This window comes from Ranitomeya imitator, chromosome 5 (genome assembly GCF_032444005.1).
Source record: "Ranitomeya imitator isolate aRanImi1 chromosome 5, aRanImi1.pri, whole genome shotgun sequence".
Taxonomy (NCBI): Eukaryota; Metazoa; Chordata; class Amphibia; order Anura; family Dendrobatidae; genus Ranitomeya; species Ranitomeya imitator.
This window is the reverse complement of record NC_091286.1, coordinates 56748485-56774787: the sequence shown is the minus strand read 5'-3', so window position 1 is coordinate 56774787 and position 26303 is coordinate 56748485. Positions and strand designations below refer to the sequence as shown.

The 26303-nt window shown below is 45.7% G+C and overlaps 1 protein-coding gene across 2 annotated transcripts in view; it reads left to right on the top strand.

Annotated features, from left to right (window-relative positions):
- VPS54 (VPS54 subunit of GARP complex) overlaps nt 1–26303 on the top strand; it is a 92007-nt gene that overhangs the window by 23023 nt on the left and 42681 nt on the right. For both annotated transcript variants that reach the window (XM_069768701.1, XM_069768702.1), the window contains exons 5-11: nt 10301–10338; nt 13418–13549; nt 14511–14896; nt 16400–16526; nt 17037–17144; nt 24130–24185; nt 25261–25357. In XM_069768701.1, the coding sequence (XP_069624802.1) occupies nt 10301–10338; nt 13418–13549; nt 14511–14896; nt 16400–16526; nt 17037–17144; nt 24130–24185; nt 25261–25357 (944 nt within the window). The remainder of the gene's footprint in view (nt 1–10300; nt 10339–13417; nt 13550–14510; nt 14897–16399; nt 16527–17036; nt 17145–24129; nt 24186–25260; nt 25358–26303) is intronic.

The window sequence follows — 26303 nt, the reverse complement described above, 5'->3', positions numbered from 1 at the left end:
AATTAGGATTATTTAGTCTAGGAAAAAGACAACTGAGGGGCGATCTAATAACCATGTATAAGTATATAAGGGGACAATACAAATATCTCGCTGAGGATCTGTTTATACCAAGGAAGGTGACGGGCATAAGGGGGCATTCTTTGCGTCTGGAGGAGAGAAGGTTTTTCCACCAACATAGAAGAGGATTCTTTACTGTGAGAATCTGGAATTGCTTGCCTGAGGAGTTGGTGATGGCGAACTCAGTCGAGGGGTTCAAGAGAGGCCTGGATGTCTTCCTGGAGCAGAACAATATTGTATCATACAATTATTAGGTTCTGTAGAAGGACGTAGATCTGGGGATTTATGATGATGGAATATAGGCTGAACTGGATGGACAAATGTCTTTTTTCGGCCTTACTAACTATGTTACTATGTTACCTGTATGTCATCTCCTGTATATAGTATATACCTGTATGTCATCTCCCCTGTATATAGTATATACCTGCTGTGTGTCATCTCCCCTGTATATAGTATATACCTGTATGTCATCTTCTATATATAGTATATACCTGTATGTCATCTCCTCCTGTATATAGTATATATCTGTGTCATCACTGTTATGAACAGGTAATTCAGAACCACAATGGACCTTGAAGTTCAGAGCACACAAGGTGACCTGACATTTACCAAAAACATAGGACAAGCTCTGAGACGTGGAAACTCTGCTGACCGCAATTCCTAATCCTAACACACCACACTAGAGGTAGCCGTGGATTGCACCTAACGCTCCCTATGCAACTCGGCACAGCCTGAGAAACTAACTAGCCCTGAAGATAGAAAAAATAAGCCTACCTTGCCTCAGAGAAATTCCCCAAAGGAAAAGGCAGCCCCCCACATATAATGACTGTGAGTAAAGATGAAATACAAACACAGAGATGAAATAGATTTAGCAAAGTGAGGCCCGACTTACTGAATAGACCGAGGATAGGAAAGATAGCTTTGCGGTCAACACAAAAACCTACAAACAACCACGCAGAGGGGCAAAAAGACCCTCCGCACCGACTAATGGTACGGAGGTGCTCCCTCTGCGTCTCAGAGCTTCCAGCAAGCAAGAAAAAACCAATATAGCAAGCTGGACAGAAAATATAGCAAACAAAAATAACATAAGCAGAACTTAGCTTATGCAGGATAGACAGGCCACAGGAACGATCCAGGAGGAAGCAAGACCAACACTAGAACATTGACTGGAGGCCAGGATCAAAGGACCAGGTGGAGTTAAATAGAGCAGCACCTAACGACTTAACCTCATCACCTGAGGAAGGAAACTCAGAAGCCGCAGTACCACTCTCATCCACCAAAGGAAGCTTATAGACAGAACCAGCCGCAGTACCACTCACGACCACAGGAGGGAGCTTGGCAACAGAATTCACAACACATCTCCTCCTGTATATAGTATATACCTGTATGTCATCTTCTATATATAGCATATACCTGTATGTCATCTCCTCCTGTATATAGTGCATACTTGTAGGTCATCTGCTCCTGTATATAGTATATACCTGTGTGTCATCTCCTCCTGTATATAGTTTATACCTGTATGTCATCTCCTCCTCTATATAGTATATACCTGTATGTCATCTCCTCCTCTATATAGTATATACTCTCCCCCTGGCAGTATATATTAGCTCACACATACACATAATAGACAGGTCATGTGACTGACAGCTGCCGTATTTCCTATATGGTACATTTGTTTATCTTGTAGTTTGTCTGCTTATTAAAGGGAACCTGTCACCCCGTTTTTTGAGATTGAGCTATAAATACTGTTAAATAGGGCCTGCGCTGTGTGTTCCTATAGTGTATGTAGTGTACCCCGATTCCCCATGTATGCTGAGAAATAACTTACCAAAGTTGCCGTTTTCGCCTGTCAATCAGGCTGGTCAGGTCGGGAGGGCGTGGTGACATCGCTGGTTCTTCCTCAGCTTTACGTTGGTGGCGTAGTGGTGAAGACACAGCGCGCGATCTGCGCTGTCATCCCTTTCGTCGGTGGGGGCGGCCATCTTCCTGGGGCCGCGCGTGCGCAGATCGAGTGCTCTGCTGCACGGGGCTTCAGGAAAATGGCCGCGGGATGCCGCGCGTGCGCATTAGAGATCGCGGCGGCCATTTTCCCAAAGCCGAGTTTGCATCTCGGCTTTGGGAAAATGGCCGCCGCGATCTCTAATGCGCACGCGCGGCATCCCGCGGCCATTTTCCTGAAGCCCCGTGCAGCAGAGCACTCGATCTGCGCACGCGCGGCCCCAGGAAGATGGCCGCCCCCACCGACGAAAGGGATGACAGCGCAGATCGCGCACTGTGTCTTCACCACTACGCCACTACGCCACCAACGTAAAGCTGAGGAAGAACCAGCGATGTCACCACGCCCTCCCGACCTGACCAGCCTGATTGACAGGCGAAAACGGCGACTTTGGTAAGTTATTTCTCAGCATACATGGGGAATCGGGGTACACTACATACACTATAGGAACACACAGCGCAGGCCCTATTTAACAGTATTTATAGCTCAATCTCAAAAAACGGGGTGACAGGTTCCCTTTAATCAAATTTTTATTTTTGAAGGATAATACCAGACTTTTGTGTGTTTTAGGGCGAGTTTCGTTTGTCAAGTTGTGTGTGTTGAGTTGCGTGTGGCGACATGCATGTAGCGACTTTTGTGAGATGAGTTTTGTGTGGCAACATGCGTGTAGCAACTTTTTGTGTGTCGAGTTGCATGTGACAGGTTAGTGTAGCAAGTTGTGTGCAGCAAGTTTTGCACATGGCGAGTTTTGCGCATGGCGAGTTTTATGTGTGGTGCCTTTTGAGTATGTGCAAGTTTTGTGTGAGGCAACTTTTGCATGTGTTGCAACTTTTGTGCATGTGGCAATTTTTCCGCGTGTGGTGAGTTTTGCACTTGTGGCGAGTTTTGCGTGAGCCTAGTTTTTGCATGTGGCGAGTTTTGCGCGTGGAGAGTTTTGAGTGGCGACTTTTGTGTTTCGACTTTTATGTGGTGAGGTTGGTGTATGTGTGGTGAAATGTTTGCTGAGGGTGGTATGTGTTCAAGCACGTGGTAGTGTGTGGCCCATTTTGTGTGTGTGTTCATATCCCTGTGTGTGGTGAGTATCCCATGTCGGGGCCCCACCTTAGCAACTGTACGGTATATACTCTTTGGCGCCATCGCTCTTGTTCACATCTGGCAGCTGTCAATTTGCCTCCAACACTTTTCCTTTCACTTTTCCCCATTATGTAGATAGGGGCAAAATTGTTTGGTGAATTGGAAAGCGCGGGGTTAAAATTTCACCTCACAACATAGCCTATGATGCTCTCAGGGTCCAGACGTGTGACTCTGCAAAATTTTGTGGCTGTAGCTGCGACGGTGCAGATGCCAATCCCGGACATACATACACACATACACACACACATTCAGCTTTATATATTAGATAGTTGGAAGCTATATAGATCTACAGGCACAACAATTAAACAAGAGGTTTACCAGAGTTCTTGAACTAGATTGTCATCGCATTTTATGTGACCACAAGGACAAAATTACCAACATATTAATATATGTACGCCAGCGTTCTGTTATTAGGCCTTTGTGCTTCTTTTCACATACTCGGTACAACTTACTTATCAGGCGTTCCCAATCTGGTGTTATTTACTCCCCCAAACACAGATTGTGGTCCATGATAAATATGGCTGTGATGGACTTTCCTCCAGAGTCTAATAATATGTTGTCGCGGAATTTTTGTGCCCAAACTTTGCACTACTTTTAATATCGGAATATGCCCAAATTAAACTAATTTTCTGCTCAGGCAAGCATACGTCTCTGTTTTTGACAAATTTATTAAGCGAAATATTAGAATCTGGCAAAAAAATATTAATAGAAAGTAAAGTAAATTAGAATTGGTACAAAGTCAGACAGAATGCATATTAAAGCATTTTTCCACTTTTGATTTTATTTTAGGCATGGCTGGATCTACTGACCTAGCGTTCCTATGCTCCTCCTCTGTCCTGCTGGTCAGGTCCCCTGCCGTCTCCTCCTCTTCTGGTGATGTCCAAACGTGACTGCTGCAGACAATCATTGCCCCCCTAATTGCCTACAGCCGTCGTCCGCCGACAATGCCAGAAGAGGAGGAGCGGAAAATGACATCTGGACAATGAGTGTTTGAGTCTTCAGCATTCTTTTTTTTTTTTTTAATTTAAATAGATTTTTATTAACAATATAAAAAAAAAAGGAGAACAACAGAATGCCATTTACATTGCATTATATCAGATACACATTTTCTTACTTTAATAAACCCCAACATTACCCCAACTACCCCCCTCCCCCATAAGACAGCTCAGTCTCAATCTCCACCCCACCGAGGCATTATCTGCCTCTTGTAATTTATCCTCTTCCAGGTCTTAGGAAACACGACGCCTATACTCCTCAATCCAAATCAAGCCAAGGAGACCATATTTTATTAAAGAGTTCTATTTTCCCCCTTTTACTGTACACCCCCTTTTCCAATTTTAGACCATGTTGAACATATTGGAGAAATTCCCTTCTCACAGGTGGTTCCGCGTTTATCCAGTTTCGTGCTATTACTTTCCTGGCCATGTAGAGTAGCCTAGCAATTGCAATCTTCCAAGTATTGTCAACTCCAATTTCTTCCACATATCCCAGCACACATACTATCGGGTCTCTAACAACTCTGCACTTATACGCTGCTTCAACTCGGCTCAAAACCACCACCCAAAAGGCAGCCAGTCTCGGACACGTCCACATCATGTGATATATTCCTGCCTTCTCACTCGCACACCTCGGACACCCAGAATTGGCACGCAATCCCGCTTTGTATAACACTTCCGGAGATTTATATACCCTATGCAAAATGTATAGCTGCGAGAGCCTATATGGTTCACTCAAGGATAGTCGCGGAACCCACTCCATCACCGATTCCCAAGTTTCATTTTCCATCGGCCCCACTTCTCTCTCCCACTTAGCTCTCGCCTTTATAGGGAAATCTAGCAGAAATGTGTGCATAAGGTCCTTATACAGAGTGGAAATAACTCCCCTTGTAGTACCCTCACCACACACATACTCCAACACTATATCATCTTGAACCCTGATATCAGCCTTCTTATTCTGAGCTCTAAAGGCATGTCTCATCTGCGCATACTGATATTCCCCTGTGGATCGCAAACCAAATTCTTCCTGCAATTGGGAAAAGGACTTCAGCTCCTGCTGCTGGATTATCTGGTGAACAAAGCAAATTCCCTTATTTTGCCATTCCATCAATCCTCCCAGGGCCTCAAAATCCTTTAAGTTGTGGTTAGACCATATCGGTGTGAATTTAGTCAACCCTGTAACCCCACGAATCTGCCTTAATCTATTCCATAATTTACGAATCAGGAACAGGGTTGGGTATATTTTCCCCAGCGCGCCCAATGAGCCATCCTCCAAACACCTGGCCATCGGTCGTCGGTCCGTCACCTCTTCCAATAGCTGTTGTACTGCACTGGATGACGCCCCTCGCGCCCAGCCCTTCAAATGCTGGCTCTGGGCCGCAAGGAAGTATATTTCCGGGTTGGGCAAAGCCAAACCACCATCTTCCTTGGGTCGTTGAAGCGTCTCCAAGCTAATACGTGGATATTGTCTACCCCATATCAAACTTCTAAAGAGGGCATTAATCTGCCTGAACTTCCCCCGAGGGATCCAAATTGGTGCGTTATGCAGAACATAAAGAATTTTGGGCATAAGGACCATTTTAATAAGGTTTACCCTACCGACGACCGATAGATGTAGCTTATTCCAGGCGTCTACCTTTGCCTTGAGTACCCCCATAACAGGAGTCAAATTTCTTTGCAGAAACTCCGCCACCGGCACCGAAATCCATATTCCAAGATATTTAAATTGGGAAACCACCTTCAGCCTCTCATCCCCAACATCCTCACTCACATTCTCTCCTACGTCATCCACTCTAAAAAGAACCGTCTTATCCCAATTAATTGTTAGTCCCGACACAGTACCAAATCTCTCAACAATTTCAACGGCCCCTCTTAGTGAATTGTCTGGATCCTCCAGGAACAGCAAAACATCATCCGCATATAACGCTATGTTTTCCTCTACTTTGCCATACCTAAACCCAGGGACCCCATCCGACTGCCGAATCTTAGCAGCAAGAGGTTCTACAGCCAACGCGAACAGGAGGGGTGAAAGCGGGCATCCCTGCCTAGTACCCCTAGCCAGCCCTATAGGACGAGATAGCTCCCCATTTACTCTAATTCTGGCGGATGGTAATGAGTACAACAGCTGTATCCAGGCCACAAACTGCGGGCCAAACCCCATACATTCCAGCACCTGCCAGAGGTACCCCCATTCGACGCTGTCAAACGCCTTGTGTGCATCTAGCGATACAATCACTCTTCGACCACAGTTATCAGACTCTACCTGCAAATTTACATATAACCTCCGCAAATTGATCGCCGTTGATCTATCCGGCATAAAGCCAGATTGGTCCGAATGCACCAGACTCGCAATAACACTAGAGAGGCGGAGAGCCAACACCTTGGCCAGAAGCTTGACATCAATTGTTAGTAAAGAAATTGGGCGGTACGACTCCGGTTTCCCCAAGTCCTTATCCTCCTTTGGAATGACCACTATTATGGCCTCTCTCATAGAGGCTGGCAAGCGCCCACAAGACCTAGCTTCCTCCAATACCATTTTTAATCTAGGAATCAACACTTCTGCCAACCCTTTATAGATCTCAGCGGGTAACCCATCGACCCCAGGCGCCTTCCCATTGGCCATAGACATCAATGCCCGACTCAATTCCTCCTCAGTGATAGGGGCCTCAAGGCTCTCCCTATCTGCCTCACTCAGTCTCGGCAAATCCAGACCTTCCAAGAAAGTCAGTGCATCCACGACCGATTCACCAACCCGAGAGGAATACAAATCTGCATAGAAGTCCGCAAAGGCTCTCAAAATTTCAGGTGTTTCCGTTATTTTACCTCCACTAGCAGAATCCAAAGAGTGTATATATGAAGAACCTCTCTGAGCAGCAGCCACTACCGACAGCATATGTCCCACTGTTTCTCCCTCCTGATAGAACAATACCCTTTGGAAATCTCGTTTCCTCTCAGCTTTGCCTAGCAGAATTTTTTCCAAATGATTTTGTGCGTTTTTCATTCTTCTCTCTGCCTCAGGGGTTCCCAGTGTGGCCATCCCATCCTCTGCTTCCTTCAACTCCTCAACTGCCGCTTTTTCTACCTCTCTCGTCCTCCGCTTACACCTACTAATGTCCCTAAACAGTAGTCCCCTCAGGTACGCCTTCATTGCATCCCAAATTGTAAGAGCGTCGGCGCTTCCATCATTTAAGAGAAAGAATTCCGCCACCTCCCGTCCTATACTTTCCAACTCAATACTCTGTAACCAATTAGGATGAATCTTCCATTCTCTCCCACTTAGCGAGCGAGCCCCCTCCAATCTAACCTCTACTTCAATTGGACTATGGTCCGACAAGGCCCTTGGCAGATATCTCACCTCCCCAACCAATGTGTCCAAAATCCTGTTACCCAGAGCCATATCAATCCTAGAGAGTGTGGCATGTACCGGTGAATAACATGAGTACCCTCTCTCCCCCACATGTCTAACCCTCCACAGATCAATCAAACCTATCTCCTGTATATAGGTGCCAAATGTTGTTATGTGTCCCTCCGACCTATTCTGAGTATTTTTATTTTTATCCCAATATTCATCACAGATGTTATTTAGATCTCCGATAATTATTAACGGTGTCGGTCCCCATTTTTCCACTCGCTCCATTACTTCTCTAATCTTCCTGCTAGAGTAGGGAGGCGGAATATACATCGCGGCAACACACAGCATCACTCCATACAGTATACACCGTAATAGTACATACTGTCCCTCCACGTCCACATATACCTTCACCTCCTCATACTGAACTCCCGCTGGAACCAAGATTGAGACTCCTCTTGCATACGTGGAGAAGGTAGAATGATATCCCCTCTGGATCCATCGTCTATTCAAAACATCCACTTTTTCCCTTACCAAATGCGTCTCCAGCAAGCATATCATTGAGGCCCTTTGGTCTCTTGCATATTGCAAACACGCAGCACGTCTAGATTTCTCCCCTAGGCCTCTCACATTCCAGCACAAAATCTTAAAACGGGTCCCCATCACTTGGCTCATCTTCACTATAAGTATCATAAATTTTGAGCTCAGGCTGTCTAACTACCCTCCCCCCCCCCCCCCTCCCAACTCCCCCTCCCACCCTTCCCCCCTCACATCTAACCATTCCACCTCTTTCCAAGAGTGGGGCATCATCGCCCATAGCGAACACTCCGTTTGGCATTACCTTCCCAACCCTCCTCCCACCACTGTACATAACAGGATTTCAGACATTTTGAAAAATAACGTTCTCAAAACATTTTAACTTAGAATTATTTGCACACACAAGAAGTCTGCATAAACTTAAAATATGTCGCAAACCCTTCCTCCCCCTTTCCCAGCAGCCATTACACCATCCCTTTCCCTTCTTCCCCCCCCCAAACCCCTTGGCTTGTCAATCACATGACTCTTTTCCAACTGACAGATAAGTAAACAACTTCAGACTCTTCCCACAGTTTCAGTCTCCTTTTCCTTTAAGCTTTTTAGCATTAATATCGATCCACTGGGTAGCGTCCTCCGGCTTCTGGAAAAAATGAATTTTATCAAACGCCACCACCCTCAGTCTTGCTGGGAACATCATGGAATACTGCACACCCAATTCCCTCAGCCGTCTCTTGATACCCGTGAACATCATCCGTTGTTTCTGCACCAGAGTAGAATAGTCCGGGTATATAGCAATCTTTTGACCTTCAACTGTCAGATCCGTCATGTCTCTGGCCTTCCTCAGGATAATGTCTCTGTCTCTATAGTTTAGAATTTTGGCGAGCATGGTACGGGGATTCGCTCCAGGGACAGGTGGTTTCGGCGGGACCCTATGCGCTCTTTCTACCGCGAACACTTTTGTTAGCGCCATATCTCCAAATGTCTCTAACAGCCATTTTTCAATATATTCCGTTGGATTCCTCCCTTCAGCTTTTTCAGGGATGCCCACTATGCGAATATTATTTCTTCTGGACCTGTTCTCAAGGTCCTCATTTTTCGCAGCCAATTCAGCTATTGCTTGAGTGAACTTTTTCTCTGCTTTTTGCAGCTGCACTATATGGTCTTCTGCAGTGCTCACTCTCTCCTCTACCTCCCCCACACGTTTGTCAATCTTCTGCATGGCTGCGTTTATCTGGGCTGTGTCCCCCTTAACCTCCTGTATCTGTATGGTCAGAGATTGTTTACATGAAGAGACTAGCGCAAAAACGTCTCTTAGGGTAGGCTCAGCTTCTGGCGCCATTTCCTCGGGTCCCCCTTCTGCCACCGCCATTTTGCTCTCCTTTCTCCCCTGTTGTACCTCATGTTCTCCTGCTGGGCTCTCCTCCTCCTCCTCCTCTTCGGTATCAGCTCCGGCTCCCTCCTCTGCGGCCTCCGCTCTCGCAAACTGCTGGAGCTTTGCCGCTACCTCCATGCGCTTTCTGCATGCGGCGTTCTCCTTGTCTGCCTTTTCCCTCAAGTCGGCGCCATCTTGGATTGCGCCTGCATCCCCGGCTCCCGCGTCCTTCTGCCGTCTCCTGGTCATGTTCGTCGGTTCCAGCGCTACCGAACAGCACCGCCGGCCTCTCCAAGTCTCCCCGCAGCCAGTAAGCCCCCGCAGGGACCAAACAGCAGCGGCTCTGCAGGATTTTACAATATACAGCGGCGGGAGCTCACAGCCGCACGTCCGCTCACATGGACTCTCAGGCCACGCCCCCCGAGTCTTCAGCATTCTTGTCTTATCAAATCACATAAATGCATGTTGATGTGGCTGAGGCTAATTAGTTAATAAGGTGATTTTGGACACTGGCTATAAGTTTTGTTCTGGATCTAGTTACCATCTTTCCAGTGATTAATTTCTACATTCCTATTATCATAAAATAAAATACATGAGATATGGAAGACCAATTGCATTCCCATCCATTTCTGCTGTTCAAAGGTATAAAGGTTTGTTCACACATTGTGTAGTGTCATAGGTTTTTTTTTTTTTGCCCAATTTTCCAAATCCGCCCAAGCTGCTCTTTTAGGAAATTGATGACCAAACTGCGACTTGTGAATAAACTCCAAAGTGATAATCTGCTCGGATCTCAGTCTCTTTGTGTGCGTTGTTGATTTATATATTGAATTGCTGCTTGTGACGTTCTTTATGTGTTCCAGGTAATAAATCAAGGGCAGATCTGGATCAAGTACCTAAGGTAAATCAGGCACATATGGGCATCTCTTCTCGTCACAGGTTATTCGATTAGAAATTGCTTACCGTATATACCAGAGTATAAGCCGAGACCCCTAATTTTGCCACAAAAAAAACTGGGAAAACTTACTGACTTAATTCCATGGTGCTGTACATGAGAAAGGGGTTAGATACAGGGTTATAGATATCATTTACAGTACACAAATTTACGATGACAGACTGGTGCAGAGGGGAGAGGACCCTGTCCTTGCAGACTTACATTCTGCGGGATACTGGGGAAGAGACAGAAGGTCGGGAGTGCGGCAGCTCTGTTGGTGGTGAGGCAGCAGCTCAGGTGGTGATGAGGCGGCAGAATGGTTATTACAGGCTGTAGGCTTTCCTGAAGAGATGGGTTTTCAGGTTCCGTCTGAAGGAGCCGAGAGTGGTGGATAATCGGACGTGTTGAGGCGTGGAGTTCCAGAGGATGGGGGATATTTGGGAGAAATCTTGGAGGCGGTTGTGTGAGGAACGAATAAGTGTGGAGGAGAGTAGGAGGTCTTGGGAGGATCGAAGATTACGTGAGGGAAGATAGTGGGAGATTAGTTCAGAGATATAGGGAGGGGACAGGTTATGGATGGCTTTGTAGATCAGTGTTAGTAGTTTGAACTGGATTCGTTGGGGAATTGGGAGCCAGTGGAGGGATTTGCAGAGGGGAGAAGCAGGGGAGCAGCGAGGAGAGAGGTGGATTAGCCGGGCAGCAGAGTTGAGGACAGACTGGAGTGGTGCAAGGGAGTTAGCGAGGAGGCCACAGAGGAGGGTGTTGCAGTAATCGAGGCGGGAGATGATGAGGGCATGCACAAGAGTTTTAGTAGATTGTGGGGTGAGGAAGGGGCGGATTCTGGCAATATTTTTGAGTTGGAGGCGACAGGAGGTGGCAAGAGTTTGGACGTGCGGTTTGAAGGACAGGGTAGAGTCGAGAGTTACCCCGAGGCAGCGGATTTCAGGTGCGGGAGAGAGCGTGATGCCGTTTACCATAACAGATAGTTCTGGTAGGGGGGATACACGAGATGGGGGAAAGATGATGAGTTCGGTTTTGTCTACCTTGAATCAGGAGCCCCATATAATGCTCCATTCAGTTCAGGAGCCCCATATAATAATCCATAAATTTCATGATGGGCCCCATAAGATGCTCCATAGATTTTGCCCCATATGCTGCTGCTGCTGCGATAGAAAAAAAAATTACATACTCGCCTCTCGTCGCTTAGGCTACTTTCACACTAGTCCGTCGGTACGGACCGTCGCTAACCGTCGGCCCGACATACCGACGGACAGTGTGATTGATTAGCACAACGTGGGCAGCGGATGCAGTTTTACAACGCATCTGCTGCCCATTGTGAGTTTCGGGGAGGAGGGGGCGGAGTTTCGGCCGCGCATGCGCGGTCGAAAATGGCGGACCCGACGCACAAAAAAAGTTACATGGAACGTTTTTTGTGCGTCGCGGCCGCCAAAAACACAACGCATCTTTGCAGGATGCGTTTTTTCTCCAAAACGACGCATTGCGACGTCCGTCACACAACGCTAGTGTGAAAGTAGCCTTAGGTCCCCGGCACTTGCGATATTCACCTGCCCCGTTCCACCGCTGGGCGCCGCTCCGTCTTCCGGCTTTCTGACTGATCAGGCAGAGGGCGGCACGCACTAACTACGTCATCGCGCCCTCTGACCTGAACATCACAGCCAGAGGACGTGGAAGACACAGCGCGACGGTGAAACGGGGACAGGCGAATATCGCAATGCTCCTCCGTCGTCCCGGCCCGGCAGCTTGTTCCTGTGTTCAGCGGTGGCGCCGGAGATGCAGAGATCGTGCCGGGAGCAGGTGAGTATAATGGACAGCTGCCTTTCCCCCTCCTCCACCGACCACCTGGGACAATGACTCGGGTATAAGCCGAGAGGGGCACTTTCAGCCTAAAAAAATGAGTTGAGAATCTCAGCTTATTCTCGAGTATATACGGTATTTTTTATTTTTGCCCTTTTTTTACAATTTAAAGGGATTTTTCCAAAATGTAAAGATATCACCTTCTGCGTAGGATAGGGGATAACATGCTGATCTCTGGTGTTCTGACCACTGGGACTTCCAGTAATCCGTGATCTGGGCTTCATAATCCCAGGAATGGATCTATATACAGCCCGTTTTCACTAGAGCAGAGGTGCGCGCTCCACCTCCAGCCATTCATGGTCTATAAGACTTCTGGAAAAAGAAAAGTCCATCACTTGTCTTTCTCCGGCAGTCTCATTTATAATGAGTGAAGCAGGGGCTGAGCATGAACCCTACAGAACCATTTTCTTGGGATCACTGGTGATTCAAGCAGTCAGACTCCCAGCGATCAGCAAATTCTTTCCTATCCTATGGCAAAAAATTTTGACCAGTGTCAAACATACCAAATTTCATTAATAGTGCCTAAAGTTACATTTACAATTGTTTGTAATTGTAAGTGACGGCTTCCTTTGTATATATTTATAGGTAAATTCTATTTTATTTTGCATCAGATACTAATCCAAACCTTGGAAAAACTGGTGTAATTTAGGAAAAGGAGTATTGGGTCTGCAGTATGTTGCTCTGCACTGTTTCTGGCCTACTAGGGGATAGTTCCATTAAACATATAGATGTCACTGCAATCATAATGTTTCCCTGTGGGGAAATGTCTCAATATTCACAAGAATTTGCAAGTGTTTTCTGATTGCTGTATGTTTCCCAAACAACCACGCTCCCCATTGGTAAACAATATTGAGGTTATGCAGTGATCAAAGTAACCTGACCATAAAGTAACTTGACCAAAAAGCGTCAGAGTTGCAGCCCCAAGTAAGTAAATTCAGTGTATTATCCTGGCGTCTCTCCTGATTTCTGCTCCCATTGTAGACCTTTGTATTCTTTCCATCATCGGTGCAGTAGATGGCATAGATGACACATCGGCAGAAGCTGCCTGAGTGTAGGGAACAGTGGGGAAGCCACGCTACTGTTAGTAATATGTTTAAGTGGGAGTGGTGCTGGAAATGACAAACAATTCAGAGTCACATAAAGTGTATTTCTTCTTTTTATTATTTTCCAGATCTTCATGAAACCAGACTTTGCGTTGGATGATTCTTTAACATTCAATGCCGTTTTACCATGGTCCCATTTCTGTAGTGCGAGTAATAATGGAAGCAGAGATGCAGCATCGGCTAAACTGCTGCAGGAAAAGGTATAATGCTTTCTATTTCACCATTCTGCATTTTATTTTTTATCTAATTTCCAATTAAATGCGTTTTAAATTGTCGCAAGGTAAATGATTCTCAATATGAGGGCAACATACAATATGGATATAGACCCTGATTCCAGTGCCTGGACACTTACTGAGCTCCTTGCTGCAGTTTTGACCACATTGCTCTTTGTAACACTAGGCTTCTCAACTGTCTGCCTATGCACAGTGTAGGCAGAAAGCTGCCAATCAATAATGTGGGCAGGACTAGCCAGGGCTTATAAATATGTAAGACTGCATGGCTGAGCTGATGCAGGTAAAATAGCAAGAAGCCCAGTAAGTGACCCACTGTTAGAATCAGGGTTTCTGCCCAAACTTGATGTTACCTTTGCAGCAAAAACCTGGTGTCAGATTTTCTTTAAAAGGGATATTATCATATTAAATTAGTAATATTGCAAAGTGCTTGTAAAACATACAACTTTGCCACTTAATATTAATAATCTCCTGTATTCTCAAGAACAGAGGGATTTTATAGTTTGCTGTTTGTTTCCTAGTTTGCCAGTCACCTGTACAGTGTATTTCCAGTGTCCGGTCTCATAGTCAAGGAGTGCAGCGCTTACAAGCTCTTTTCAATAGAGCTCAGTGTCCTGCGCACCTCCGATGCTGCAGAAGCTTCTTGCATTGTTGGGGAGGATATAATTCGGGCCAAAGTTGCAATGATCCCGCCGGTCTGACCTGTCCATCAAGCAGGGGGGGGCAGGTAGCAATTCACACCTGAGGAAAAATAATGACATCCTTTAAGTTCCCCCAAACAAAACAATATTTTTTTTTTTTTTTACTATTTTTGTGAAGGACTTCAAAGGCAAAAACCCATCTTGTAGAGATCTTGCGTGCAGTGATATACAGGGGTACTATTGTAGATGTGTTGTAGTCACCATGTGCACATTGCTCTCATTTGTTCCAGCTGAGCCACTATCTGGACATTGTAGAGGTGAACATCGCCCATCAGATTTCCTTACGCTCTGAAGCCTTTTTCCACGCTATGACCTCCCAGCACGAGCTGCAGGACTACCTCAGGAAAACGTCTCAGGCTGTGAAGATGCTACGGGGCAAGATTTCTCAGATAGACAGAGTCATGTGTGAGGGATCTCTGCGAATCCTGCACCAGGCCCTGACAAGGGACAACTGCATTAAAGTGTACAATAAACTGAAATTAATGGCTACCGTGCACCAGACTCAGCCTACAGTTCAGCTGCTGCTGTCAACCTCCGAATACGTGGGGGCCCTGGACTTGATAGCTACAACTCAAGAGGTTCTGCAGCAAGAACTTCAGGGCATTCACAGTTTTCGGTAGGTAACGTGAAATATTACTATATGCTCTGGCTGCCAAGATGCCATATCTTCACTTGTGACAGAACACACAAGTCTGTAACCAGAGAATAATAGGACTTGTAGCACATCATTGTCACCACAAAGGGTCAGTCTGTGCGGATCTGTCTCTCCCGGTCTTTCTCCGTCATTCTCATTCTCTTATTTTTGTCTTTCATCTTCTCTCATTCTCTCCTCATTTGTTCTTTCTGGCTCTTTCTTATTTTCTCGCATTCTCGCTCTTGTGTTCCCTCTTTTCTCTCCTGGGTTCCCTCTCGTGTGTTTCCTCGTGCATCCTCTCTCGTGCGTTCCCTTTCACTCGGGTTCGGTCTCTCGTTCTCTCCGTACTGTCATGAAAGCTGGCCACCATATGCCAGCATCCCCATCAGACACTGCAATACTTCTTCCCCATCCCATAAAAATAGTTCTCCCATGTATAACACCCCCCCGAGATCTACTCACTGGGATGTTGGCATATTATATAAAGAACCAACATGAGTTTAGTTTTTGGGAAAATGGGGCAAGTGACCACTGTAATGACCAGTCCGCAATACGGTAATCTGAAATCAGTAACACTACAATCCTGCGGGGGAATGCCTGATTGGCTGCAGCAGGACATGGGGGTATTGATCACGTCCTGGATATTACGTTTTTCGCTTTGTTTTCTTTACAGCAGCGCTCCCGGCCTCTGCTTATGAGAATAACTGCACTGCCGCCCAATTAAGTCCTAGCGATAGGCCACCACTTTCTGTGATGGAAAGCCCCATTGAGCCTGGATTCACACACATTTAGCTGCATTTTTTTTCGATGGCAAATTCTAAAGAGTCTGCATTCACTATCACCTGCATCTTGGTGTGAAACCATTTTAAATGGGCGTTGACCAAGAGTCACGTGTTTTATGGACGGTCCGCAAAAGTTAAAGTGAGCCAGTAAGAGACTTTAGGACATTGCTGGGTAGTGTAATGAAAGACAAGCTCAAACATATCTTCCTGGGCACAAGTGTATTCCTTTACTGAGAGTCCCAACTTTGAGTTTTATGTAAATGAGGCTAAAAGTGCAATGAAGGCGGGACAATTCCCAACGCCTGCCCCTTTCCTCTGTATCATTCCCACCTAGTGCAACCCCCTATGAGGTTCCCTCTTCCAATGAGTGGCAACCATGGCAAGTAGTCACAGTATGGATGAAGGTTTCAGCGATGTTTGAGTCAAATGCTGGACCACCTAAAAATGTCAGTGTCGTTCAAATAAATTCCCACATTTTATCATTATGTTTTAGATCCCAAATTCTGCACTAATGGATTCCTGATTTTTCAGTTCAGCTTCATTTTTCGGATACAGAGATCCAAACCCCCCTGCACAGATATCAGAACGGGAATATGAGTGTATAAGTACTGTATGCAGGAGATTGGGGGTTCTGAAAAAATGTCCTGCGATCACACACACAAAAAAATAATGAAGCAATTAAGGGTTTTTTTTCTCTCCACAGACATCTTGGATCCCAACTTTGTGAACTGGAAAAGCTGATTGATAAAATGATCATTGCAGAATTCACCTCTTATGCTCGCACGGACCTGAACAGATCATTGGAAGAGGATTGCCAAGTGATAGAGGAGGTGTGGGAAGAATACCGAGTACATTTCAGCCGTTTTATTGTAGCGAGACCAGTACAGTTTTCCTTTATGCGGTTTCCAGCGCCAAACAGAAGTGTTCAATTCCATGCACAGTTTACACTGAGCAGGCTGCAGCCTCCATACTGTTCTTTGCAGCTCTAACACACAGACTGCTCTACTTTCCTAGCTGAGACGTGCAGTCTCCATTCAGAGCGAGACGATGGCATGTTTCTCTTCCAGCTACAGCTCACATTTTGACTGGTCCCTCACCATCAGCACACTCGACACTGCTCCATTCCAGACTGACACACCGAGTTACCACAGGCACTGTTTCTAGTAAAAAAAAAAGCTAGGCAAGTGCATCTAATGAAAACCTGCAGAGCCAGAACGTATCCTGTCCTACCTGGCTCTGCTACACTACAGAATATATTAGTTTACTATTTTACTTTAACGCCATTTAGGATCTGACTGTTGTAGTTACCTGATAACTCCATTACTGCTGTTTGTCCGCAGGAGAGACTGGTGTCATTGGTCTTTGGGCTGCTAAAGCAGAGGAAGTTAGATTTTTTCGAGATCTATGCTGATGAAATAATGGCAACCGCAAAAAACATCATTAAGCAGGTACTGACCACTGTGACTGGAGCTCTGTGCTCTTATCATGAGACAGAGTTCTAGTTTAAAGCTTAATTATTGTATTCAGTTTTCTAAAAAAAAAATATTTGTATTTTCTCTTATTTATTTTGTATTTTATAGTAAGTTTTGGTGACTTATCAAGGTATGTGCACACGTTGCAGATTTCCTGCGGATCCGCAGCATTTTTCTTCCGTTCAGAAACGCAGCAGATCTGCAAGTGATTTACAGTACAATGTAAATCAATGGCAAAGAAAAAAATGCTGTGCTAATGGTGCGGAAAAATTCGCACGGAAAGCGCATCAGATTCAAAAAAGGAGCATGTCAATTCTTTTTGTGGATCTGCTGTGTTTCTGCACCCATTAGAAATCCGCAGGTGTAAAAAAAAAAAAGGAAGAAATCCGCAAAAAAAGCGCAGATTCTGACCTGCATTTTCTGCCAAGAAATGCAGAATCTGCGCAGAAAATTCCACAGTCAAATCTACAACGTGTGCAAGTGTAGCAACTTACTTCAGTATCTTGCAGTCTGAAGCCGCCTCTTTGTGCCGCCGAGGTCCATTGTCACATGACGCCGGAAGCTCCGTAGTGTATGTCCCTCTAATGATGACGTGACCCCCAGATCGTGCCCTCAGCATTCACAGTGCAGTGGAATGATCGGGGCATTATTGGCAGCCCATTGCAGTCACATGATCGGCTCAGGCAGAATGGGCAGGAGGCACAGAGCAGGCAGGAGGATTATGGGACTTGAAGGCAACAGAATAATGGAGTACATATCACTTATTAAAGGGATTGTCCACTACCTGGAGCACCCCTTTTTTTTTAAAGGAAGCTGTCCCCCTTGGAAAAATATAGTTCTTACCGATAACGGTATTTCTCTGAGCCCATGACGGCACCACGGAGAGAGGGGATCCGCCCACCAAGGACAGGAAACCTACGGATAAAAAGGCGGTACCACTCTCCTGCATCAGTTGTTTTACATAGAGAACGATGGGAGACTACTAAAACATTTGTAAATTTTAACTGTTTATCATAACGAGATACCGCGTGTTTAAAGACTATAAATAGACTATGGCACTAATTTGATGTGCGCACCCATAAGTGAAGGGAGGGAATGTACGGGTGCCGTCATGGGCTCAGAGAAATACCGTTATCGGTAAGAACTATATTTTTCTCTGATCGCCCATGACGGCACCACGGAGAGAATTGCATAGATAGTACATTCAGGGAGGGACCACCGCCTCCAGAACCCTTTTACCGAAAGTAAGGTCTGAAGAGGAGATTAGGTCCAATCTATAGTGCCTATAGAATGTGGATGGTGAAGACCAGGTAGCAGCTCTACATATCTGGTCTATAGAAGCTCCGGCTTTCTCCGCCCAGGAAGTTGCCACTGCCCTTGTTGAGTGAGCCTTAACCTCCCCTGGAACGGACATCCCACTTGCCGAGTATGAGAGACTGATGGCGTCCGTGATCCATCTTGCTATGGTGGCTTTGGATGCTTTTTTCCCCTTCCGGGGACCCTGGAAACACACAAACAGAGAGGGATCCTCCCTACTCTCTCTAGTGGCTTCTATGTAATGTAAGAGACACCTTTTTACATCTAGTGTATGTAAGGTTTGTTCCTCCTTATTTTTAGGGTTGGGACAGAAGGAGGGGAGAGATATCTCTTGGGACCTGTGAAATTTTGAAGCCACTTTCGGTAGATATGCTGGGTCTATTTTTAAAATGACTCTATCCTCTAGAAATTGTGTGTAGGGAGGATTAGCTGAGAGAGCCTGTAAGTCGCTAACCCTACGGGCAGAAGTGAGGGCGACTAACAGAGCAGTTTTTAGAGATAAATTTTTCAGTGAAGCTTCGCGTAATGGTTCAAATGGAGTACTAGTCAGGGCTTTAAGGACCAAGTTTAAGTCCCATTGAGGAACAACTTTTACTGGAAGAGGCCTCGATCTTCCTGCTGCCCTGATAAATCTAGAGACCCATCTGTTTGAAGCCAAGTCAAAATTGAATAGGGCTCCCAAAGCTGCCACATGAACTTTTAGGGTACTAGTGGCCAACCCCATCTCCAACCCATTTTGTAGGAATTCTAGTATGGAAGTAAGGGGAATTTCTTTCCCTATTCTTACACCTGAAGAAGACAGAAATTTTTTCCATACCTTGCCGTATTGTTTTGTTGTAACCGGCTTCCTACTTTGTAACAGGGTTGAGATTAGCCCCGGAGAGAACCCTCTGCTCTCTAATAATTTCCTTTCAAGAGCCAAGCTGTCAAGTGCAAGTTCTTGACTCGAGGGTGACAGACTGGGCCCTGCGACAATAGATCCTGAAGGTCTGGTAATACCCAAGGGTCGGATATTGACATCTTCCTCATCCATGAGAACCAAGGTCTCTTCGGCCAGAACGGGGCAATTAGGATGACCAGCGCCCCGTCCTCCCGAATCTTCCTCAGCACTGCTGGAATCAGAATAAGAGGAGGGAAGGCATAGACAAGATGGTGACCCCAAGATATCAGGAAAGCGTCCACCGCTACTGGGTTCCCCAGAGGAGATAGGGAGCAAAAGGAGGCTACTTTTTTGTTTAGATGGCTCGCAAAGAGATCTATTTTGGGAACACCCCATCTTTCTGTGATCTGGGTGAATATTGACCGATTTAGTTCCCATTCCCCCTGTTTTAGGCTGGACCGGCTGAGGAAGTCTGCTTTGTAATTGTCTACTCCCTTTATGTGTAGGCTTGTTAGGGATAAGAGATTGCTCTCGGCTATTTGCAGGATTGAGTCGGTCACTTCCATTAGATTTTTGGAACGGGTACCCCCCTGGTGATTTAGGTAAGATACTACCACCCGGTTGTCCGACATTACTCTTACATGGTGAGAGTGAAGGACCCCCAAGAATTCTTGAAGGCCAAATTTTACTGCAAGGAGTTCCTTCATGTTGGAGGATTTGTTTACCAGAGATGGAGACCAAATGCCCTGGGCTACTAGGTCGCCCAGATGGGCCCCCCACCCTGAAGGGCTTGCGTCTGTAGTCAGGACTTTCGAGACCTGAATTACCCATGGGACTCCCTGGGAAAGATTTTCCTGCGATTTCCACCATGTTAGAGAGTGATTGGTGCGAGGAGATAGAGTCAACTGCCCGTCTAAATGCCCTCCTAGATGGATTTGCTCCGATAATATCTGCCATTGAAGGACTCTCGAATGTAATTGGGCCCACTGGACCGCTGGAATACAAGAGGTCATGGAGCCTAAGAGGGACATGGCCTGACGGAGTGTTATGGAGGGGAGAGATTGGGTTCTTGATACTAAACTTTTTAGTTTTTGTATCTTGTTCTCTGGGAGCCGACACTCCATCTTTTTGGAGTCTAGAGTGAGACCTAGGTACTCCTGGACCTGAGAAGGCATTAGTCTGGACTTCCCTACGTTTATTAGCCAGCCCAATTTCTTTAAAGAATGCATCACTATTGCCAGTTGATCCTCGCAATGTTGCGGGGAGGAGCCTATCACCAAGAAATCGTCCAGATATGGAACGATTAGGGTATTTTCTTCCCTGAGGTGAGCCATTACCTCTGCTATCAGCTTTGTGAAAACCCTCGGGGCTATGGCAAGGCCAAATGGTAGAGCTGAAAATTGGAAGTGATTTAGGACTCCCCTGATGTGAACTGCCATCCTGAGGAACCTCTGGTGATCCTTGTGTATTGGGACGTGATAATATGCGTCCTTTAGGTCCAGGACCACCATGAAGCATTGGGGAAACAACATTTTGATAGATGATTTTATCGTTTCCATCTTGAATGCTTGAACATCCAAGTAATCGTTTAGTTTTTTTAGATTTATAATGGTCCTGAAGGAACCGTCTGGTTTCTTCCTCAGGAATAGAGGGGAATAGTACCCTTGCCCTCTTTCTTGTGGGGGAACCTCCAGGAGTACTCCCTTTTTTACTAGCCCGATGACCTCGTTTTCCAGTGCCAGCTGTTCTTCTGCCGAAGATCTTATAGATGTCATCGTAAAAGAGGGACGGGGCCATTTTTTGAATGTCAGCCTCAGACCTGATTCTATGATGTTTAGAATCCATTGACTGGAGGTAATCTTTTTCCAGGCTGGGAGAAAGAGAGATAATCTCCCTCCCACCTGGGGCGAACCTTCATTGAGAAGGCTTCTTGGTATCGCTGGGGTTTTTGTTAAAGATGAACCCCTTGTTCTTGTTCCTCTTATCCTCCCACTTTCCCTGGCCTCTCCCAGGGTTCTTACGGAAAAACCTCTTGTTTCGAAAGGGCTTCCTGTAAGAGGGGAGACCTAGAGAGGGAAAGGACTTTTTCTTGTCCCCTGCTTTTTCCAAGATATCATCTAATGTGGAACCGAACAAAAACTCCCCTTCGCAGGGGATAGTACACAATTTTGTTTTTGTTTGTAGATCGCCAGGCCAATTCTTAAGCCAGAGGGCACGCCTGGCCGCATTAGCAAATACTGCCGACCTGGCAGCTAATCTTATAGAGTCTGCCGAGGCGTCAGCCAGAAAGGCCGCAGCTCCCCTTATTACGGGTAATGTCTTCAGCATCAAGTCTCGGGAAGTTTTCCCCTTTAATTGACCCTCTAGTTGATTCAACCAGATCATTAGGGAGCGAGATGTGCATGCTGCTGCCACTGCCGGTTTCAGGCCTCCTCCCGCTGACTCCCAAGAGCCCTTGAGGAAGGCATCCGCCTTCTTGTCCATAGGGTCTTTTAGGACCCCCATGTCCTCAAACGGGAGAGCGAATTTCTTTGATGCTTTCGCTATTGCTACATCTAATTTGGGGGCTTTTTCCCAAAAGGAGCAGGATTCATCCTCAAAGGGGTATTTCCTTTTGGGAGTTAGGAGAGTCTTTTTCATGGGTTTTTTCCATTCCTTTTTGATTAGCGCTGCAATTGTTTCATTAAGTGGAAAAGCTCTCCTCTTTTTTTGTTCTAAGCCCCCAAACATAATGTCTTGTGCTGATTTTTTAGGGTGGGAGTCTACTAACCCCATAGTACTCCTCACTGCCTTTATGAGGCCATCAGTGTCCTCTAATGGGAAACAATTGTGACCTCCTGAGGAAGAAGTGGATGACGAAGACGCGGAGGAGGAGTCGGAGGATTCCGAACTCGCACTATCGCTGTCAGATTTAGAGACTGGGGACGGGGACCTGTGTCTGGTCCTTCTCCGTTTTCTTCCCCTTTTAAGGGATTTAAAGGTGTCTTCTACCTGCTCTTTAATCAGGTTTTTAAGATCTGTTGCAAACCCGGGCAGGCTTTCTGATACCGTCTGCTGTATGCAGGAATTACATAGCTGCTTCTCCCAGGCGAGTGGAAGATCCTCTTTACAGATGGCACAGACCTTGTGCTTGGTTTTACCTACGCTTTTCCTTCCCTAAAAGAGACAAATAATAATCTTACTGTCTCTAACTTTCACGAAGATCAACTTACCACCTCCAGGACCCATAAATACCGGTTGGGAATTCTCAGCCTCTGGCTTTTTCCCCGATGCCGTGCTGGACTCCTTGCTGTGTTGAGACCTTTGGCGTTCTTTGCTGGTGTCCTGGTAACCTTTCTGCTGCCGCCTTTTTTGCTGCTGCGGCGATGCTATAGGTGGAGGTGATTCAGGCAAGGGAGATGCCGGGTCGCTCATACTGCTGCTGCTGGTCTGCGCAAAACAACACTTGCTACGCTGGCGCTGACACGACTGCTCCTGAGGCTCCTGCCAATATACTGCAGAGCCACTGGGGGGAAGTAAATCCTCCCATTTAAACTTTCCCGCTGCTCCTCTTTTTTTTTTTTTTTTTTTTTCTACTTCCCGGCGCCTGCGCAGTAGCGCCCGGCCGGCACGAGGAGCGCTGAAACGCTGGCGCCTGCGCAGACGCTCCGATGGCGTTGCAGTGTGCAGGCTGACGCGAGCTAGGGGAGGGCCACGCCGCACCTCCCGCAACCACAGAGGGACCCCCCTGGATGTTGCCGCTGCTGCATCTTACCTGAGGAGGTGACCGCGAACTCCTTGTCACCTCCTCCACGCACCCTTGAGGCCCACTAGCCCCCAGCGGTGGTGCCTCGGGTCACCACCCCAGCCGAGGCAGAGGGACCCCAGCTGCCTGAATCGGACTGGTTGGCCCCGGAATTCCAACGCTGACTGGTAAGTCCGTAGGTCTCCCATCAAGGACAGGAAACCAACTGATGCAGGAGAGTGGTACCGCCTTTTTATCCGTAGGTTTCCTGTCCTTGGTGGGCGGATCCCCTCTCTCCGTGGTGCCGTCATGGGCGATCAGAGAAAAAATAAATAAATAACAGATGCTTTCCTCCTGCACTGTAGTTGTTAAAAGGATGTCGACTCCAGGTCTTGTGACAATCTTCAGCCACTGTTGTTCTGCTGCGTGTTCACGAATTTCACTTGTTCGAGGAAAATCAGGGAGCAGCAGCTCAATGGCGGCCACCAATTGGCTGGGAGGCTCACGTGGCAAAACAAGGTCACGCGTGCCTCAGTAATAATAATAATAATAATAATAATAATAATTTTATGTATATAGCGCCAACATATTCCACAGCACTTTACATTATAGAGGGAACTTGTACAGACAATAGACATTACAGCATAACAATAAACACAGATCAAAACAGATACCAAGAGGAGTGAGGGCCCTGCTCGGTAGACCCAGCGCCATCATCACTAGCGCAGCACCGGTCGGGGAGGTGAATATATGGCGGTTATATTTTACATGACAGAGTACTTATTTATAACGGGATTTTTCAGGTAGTAGAGTGTTTTAGTAAAGACAGTGCAGGCAGGTAAACACATATGTCTTGAGTTTCTAGAATAAGGAGCATGAGTTGTACTATGTCCTAAATGATTAAATATGGGGATCTGTCCTTGACACATCTATTTGAAAACTATATGCGTGCTGTATATGCGTGTGGATTTTCTGGGACGAATCTGCTTGTTTTCTTTTATATCTCTGTTAATTCCTTTTTTTTTCCTTTCTCTCCTCAGTGTGTGGTTAGCACAGTCTCACAAATTGATGAGATAGATTCTGAGCTGGTCACTAAGTAAGTATATGTTACCAGTCTTACCCAGCACTGCAGGTATAGCTTAACACAGGAACAATAGCTGCTTCGTTACTGTAGCAGTCACCATTTGCGGTATTACTTGTGACCTGAGGTCCTGGGCAGTTATCTGTCCTGCAGTTATAGATTTATTGCTACAGTTAAAGGGGTATTCCCGTCTCTCAAAATCCTATCCCCCAATATGTAGTAGGTATAATAATAATATTAGCAAATCCCTCCAGTAAGAAATCTAGTATAGTTGTTCTGATGAGACATATCTCTTTCCCCAAGTCCAGGGCATTGCAGTAACTTGGGTATCCATGGTTGTGACCATGCATATAGTGACAATCAGCTAGTTTGTGGTCGTAACCATGGATACCTAAGCTACTACAATGCCCTGCACATGGGGTAAGCGACATAGCGCATCAGTAAAACTATACTGGATTTCTAAATAGAGGTATTTGCTATTATTATTAATAATAATATCATTAAACCTGCTACATATTTGGATAGGATCTTGGAGATGGGAATACTGCCTTAAGTTAGTGATTTTCTGATGATGGCTTAGAATTAAAAGAAAAGTCTGGACAAGCATCGGACAACAATGCTCAGTTTTCTTATTGCTGTAGATCGGTTAGATTTACATTATGCAATCACATTAGCGATTATTGAAGGTGTCGTCAGTGTGAGGGCTCCATTTCTGACTATGAATAAGGCGGATATCCCCGGGTTAGTCTACCATAGGAAGCTGGGGCAGACCAGACTGCTATACGTATTTGGCACAGCTTATTTGGGAGGTTAGCATAGCATATGTTGGGAAAAATGTAAGTGGGTTATTAAAAAAAAAAGTTTTGACTGTTCATTACGACGTTTAGACATGGAGAATTTTTGAGTCCGCGGTTTAACCTGATGGATGAACTATACATTTACTTTGTAAGTGCATGTATGTATTGTTTTTTTTGTGGAGCAGTAAGCGGAATCGTTTCACTTTATTCTTCTGCGTGATCAATGTCTTCACACAGCTAGTTTTGTCCCCCTGTATCTTGTATGTGTATTCACCGTAGTTTCGTTGCTGCAGGCTCGCCGATCAGATGCGAATGATGAATTTTTCTCAATGGTTCGATTTGCTGCAAAACATTTTTGCTAAATTTACAATTTTTCTTCAGAGAGTCAAGGTAAGAAAGCTGAACATCATCCTTGGCCTTTTTATTTTTTTTTTAATAAAAATGCTTTACCATCTGAGGAACAACACAGCCAGGCAAGGAAAATAAAGATATACGGTATATCTTTTCTGTCAAAGGAACTCGTATCAGAGGATGTTTGGTATCAAATTCTTCCTTTTCAGTACGAAACCTGTATCTGCAGAAACACTCTTACCATTTCTTTTTCTATATTGGGATTTTTCCCATTTTACAGCTTCAGTTGATTAGAAAAACATGAAAAGAAAAATAATTAAAAGGCATCAAGATCTCTTTTGTCACCAGGGGAAATTTGTTGCTGCTGGCATTATTATACAGCAACGGTAATAAAGGAGCAAAATTACACAAAGTGGGAACGCAAAGAAACCGCTTTGTAATTTGCCTCCTTCCGATATGGCCTTTGATGATAAAACCATAGTGAAGGTGAAGCGGCGAGGTGCTGCCCACTCATTCTAGTGATCGGCAGGGGTGACAGATGCTGGATCTCCGCTGATGCCATTTTCCATGTTGATGCTCCGCTACCAATAATGGGACGTATGTCCTTGAGATGCCAGCCCTGACCGAAGCCTTGTGCCTCCACCTGACCGCTGGCATCAGTTTCCTGGATGTACAGTTGTCCTACAGCTCATAATTCCTGTGCTGCATGCACTCGTCTCATATTATTGATTTGTTTGTATTGAGTAATACCCTAGAGACTTATATTCCTTATTTAGAAATTTGGTGGAGTGTAGAATTTCCCTAAAATTTAAGTTAGCACATAATAAAGTTGGAAATTAAAGCCATTTTGGTTATTTTTGGTGACCTAAAATTATATTCACAGTCGAGTTTCGATTTTCGCTGCTCCTCCATGGCAGCAGGTCTGCATTTCTGGTACCAGCTTGTCTTGATGTCGCAGGGACTAATAAATGCCAGAGGCGGCCAG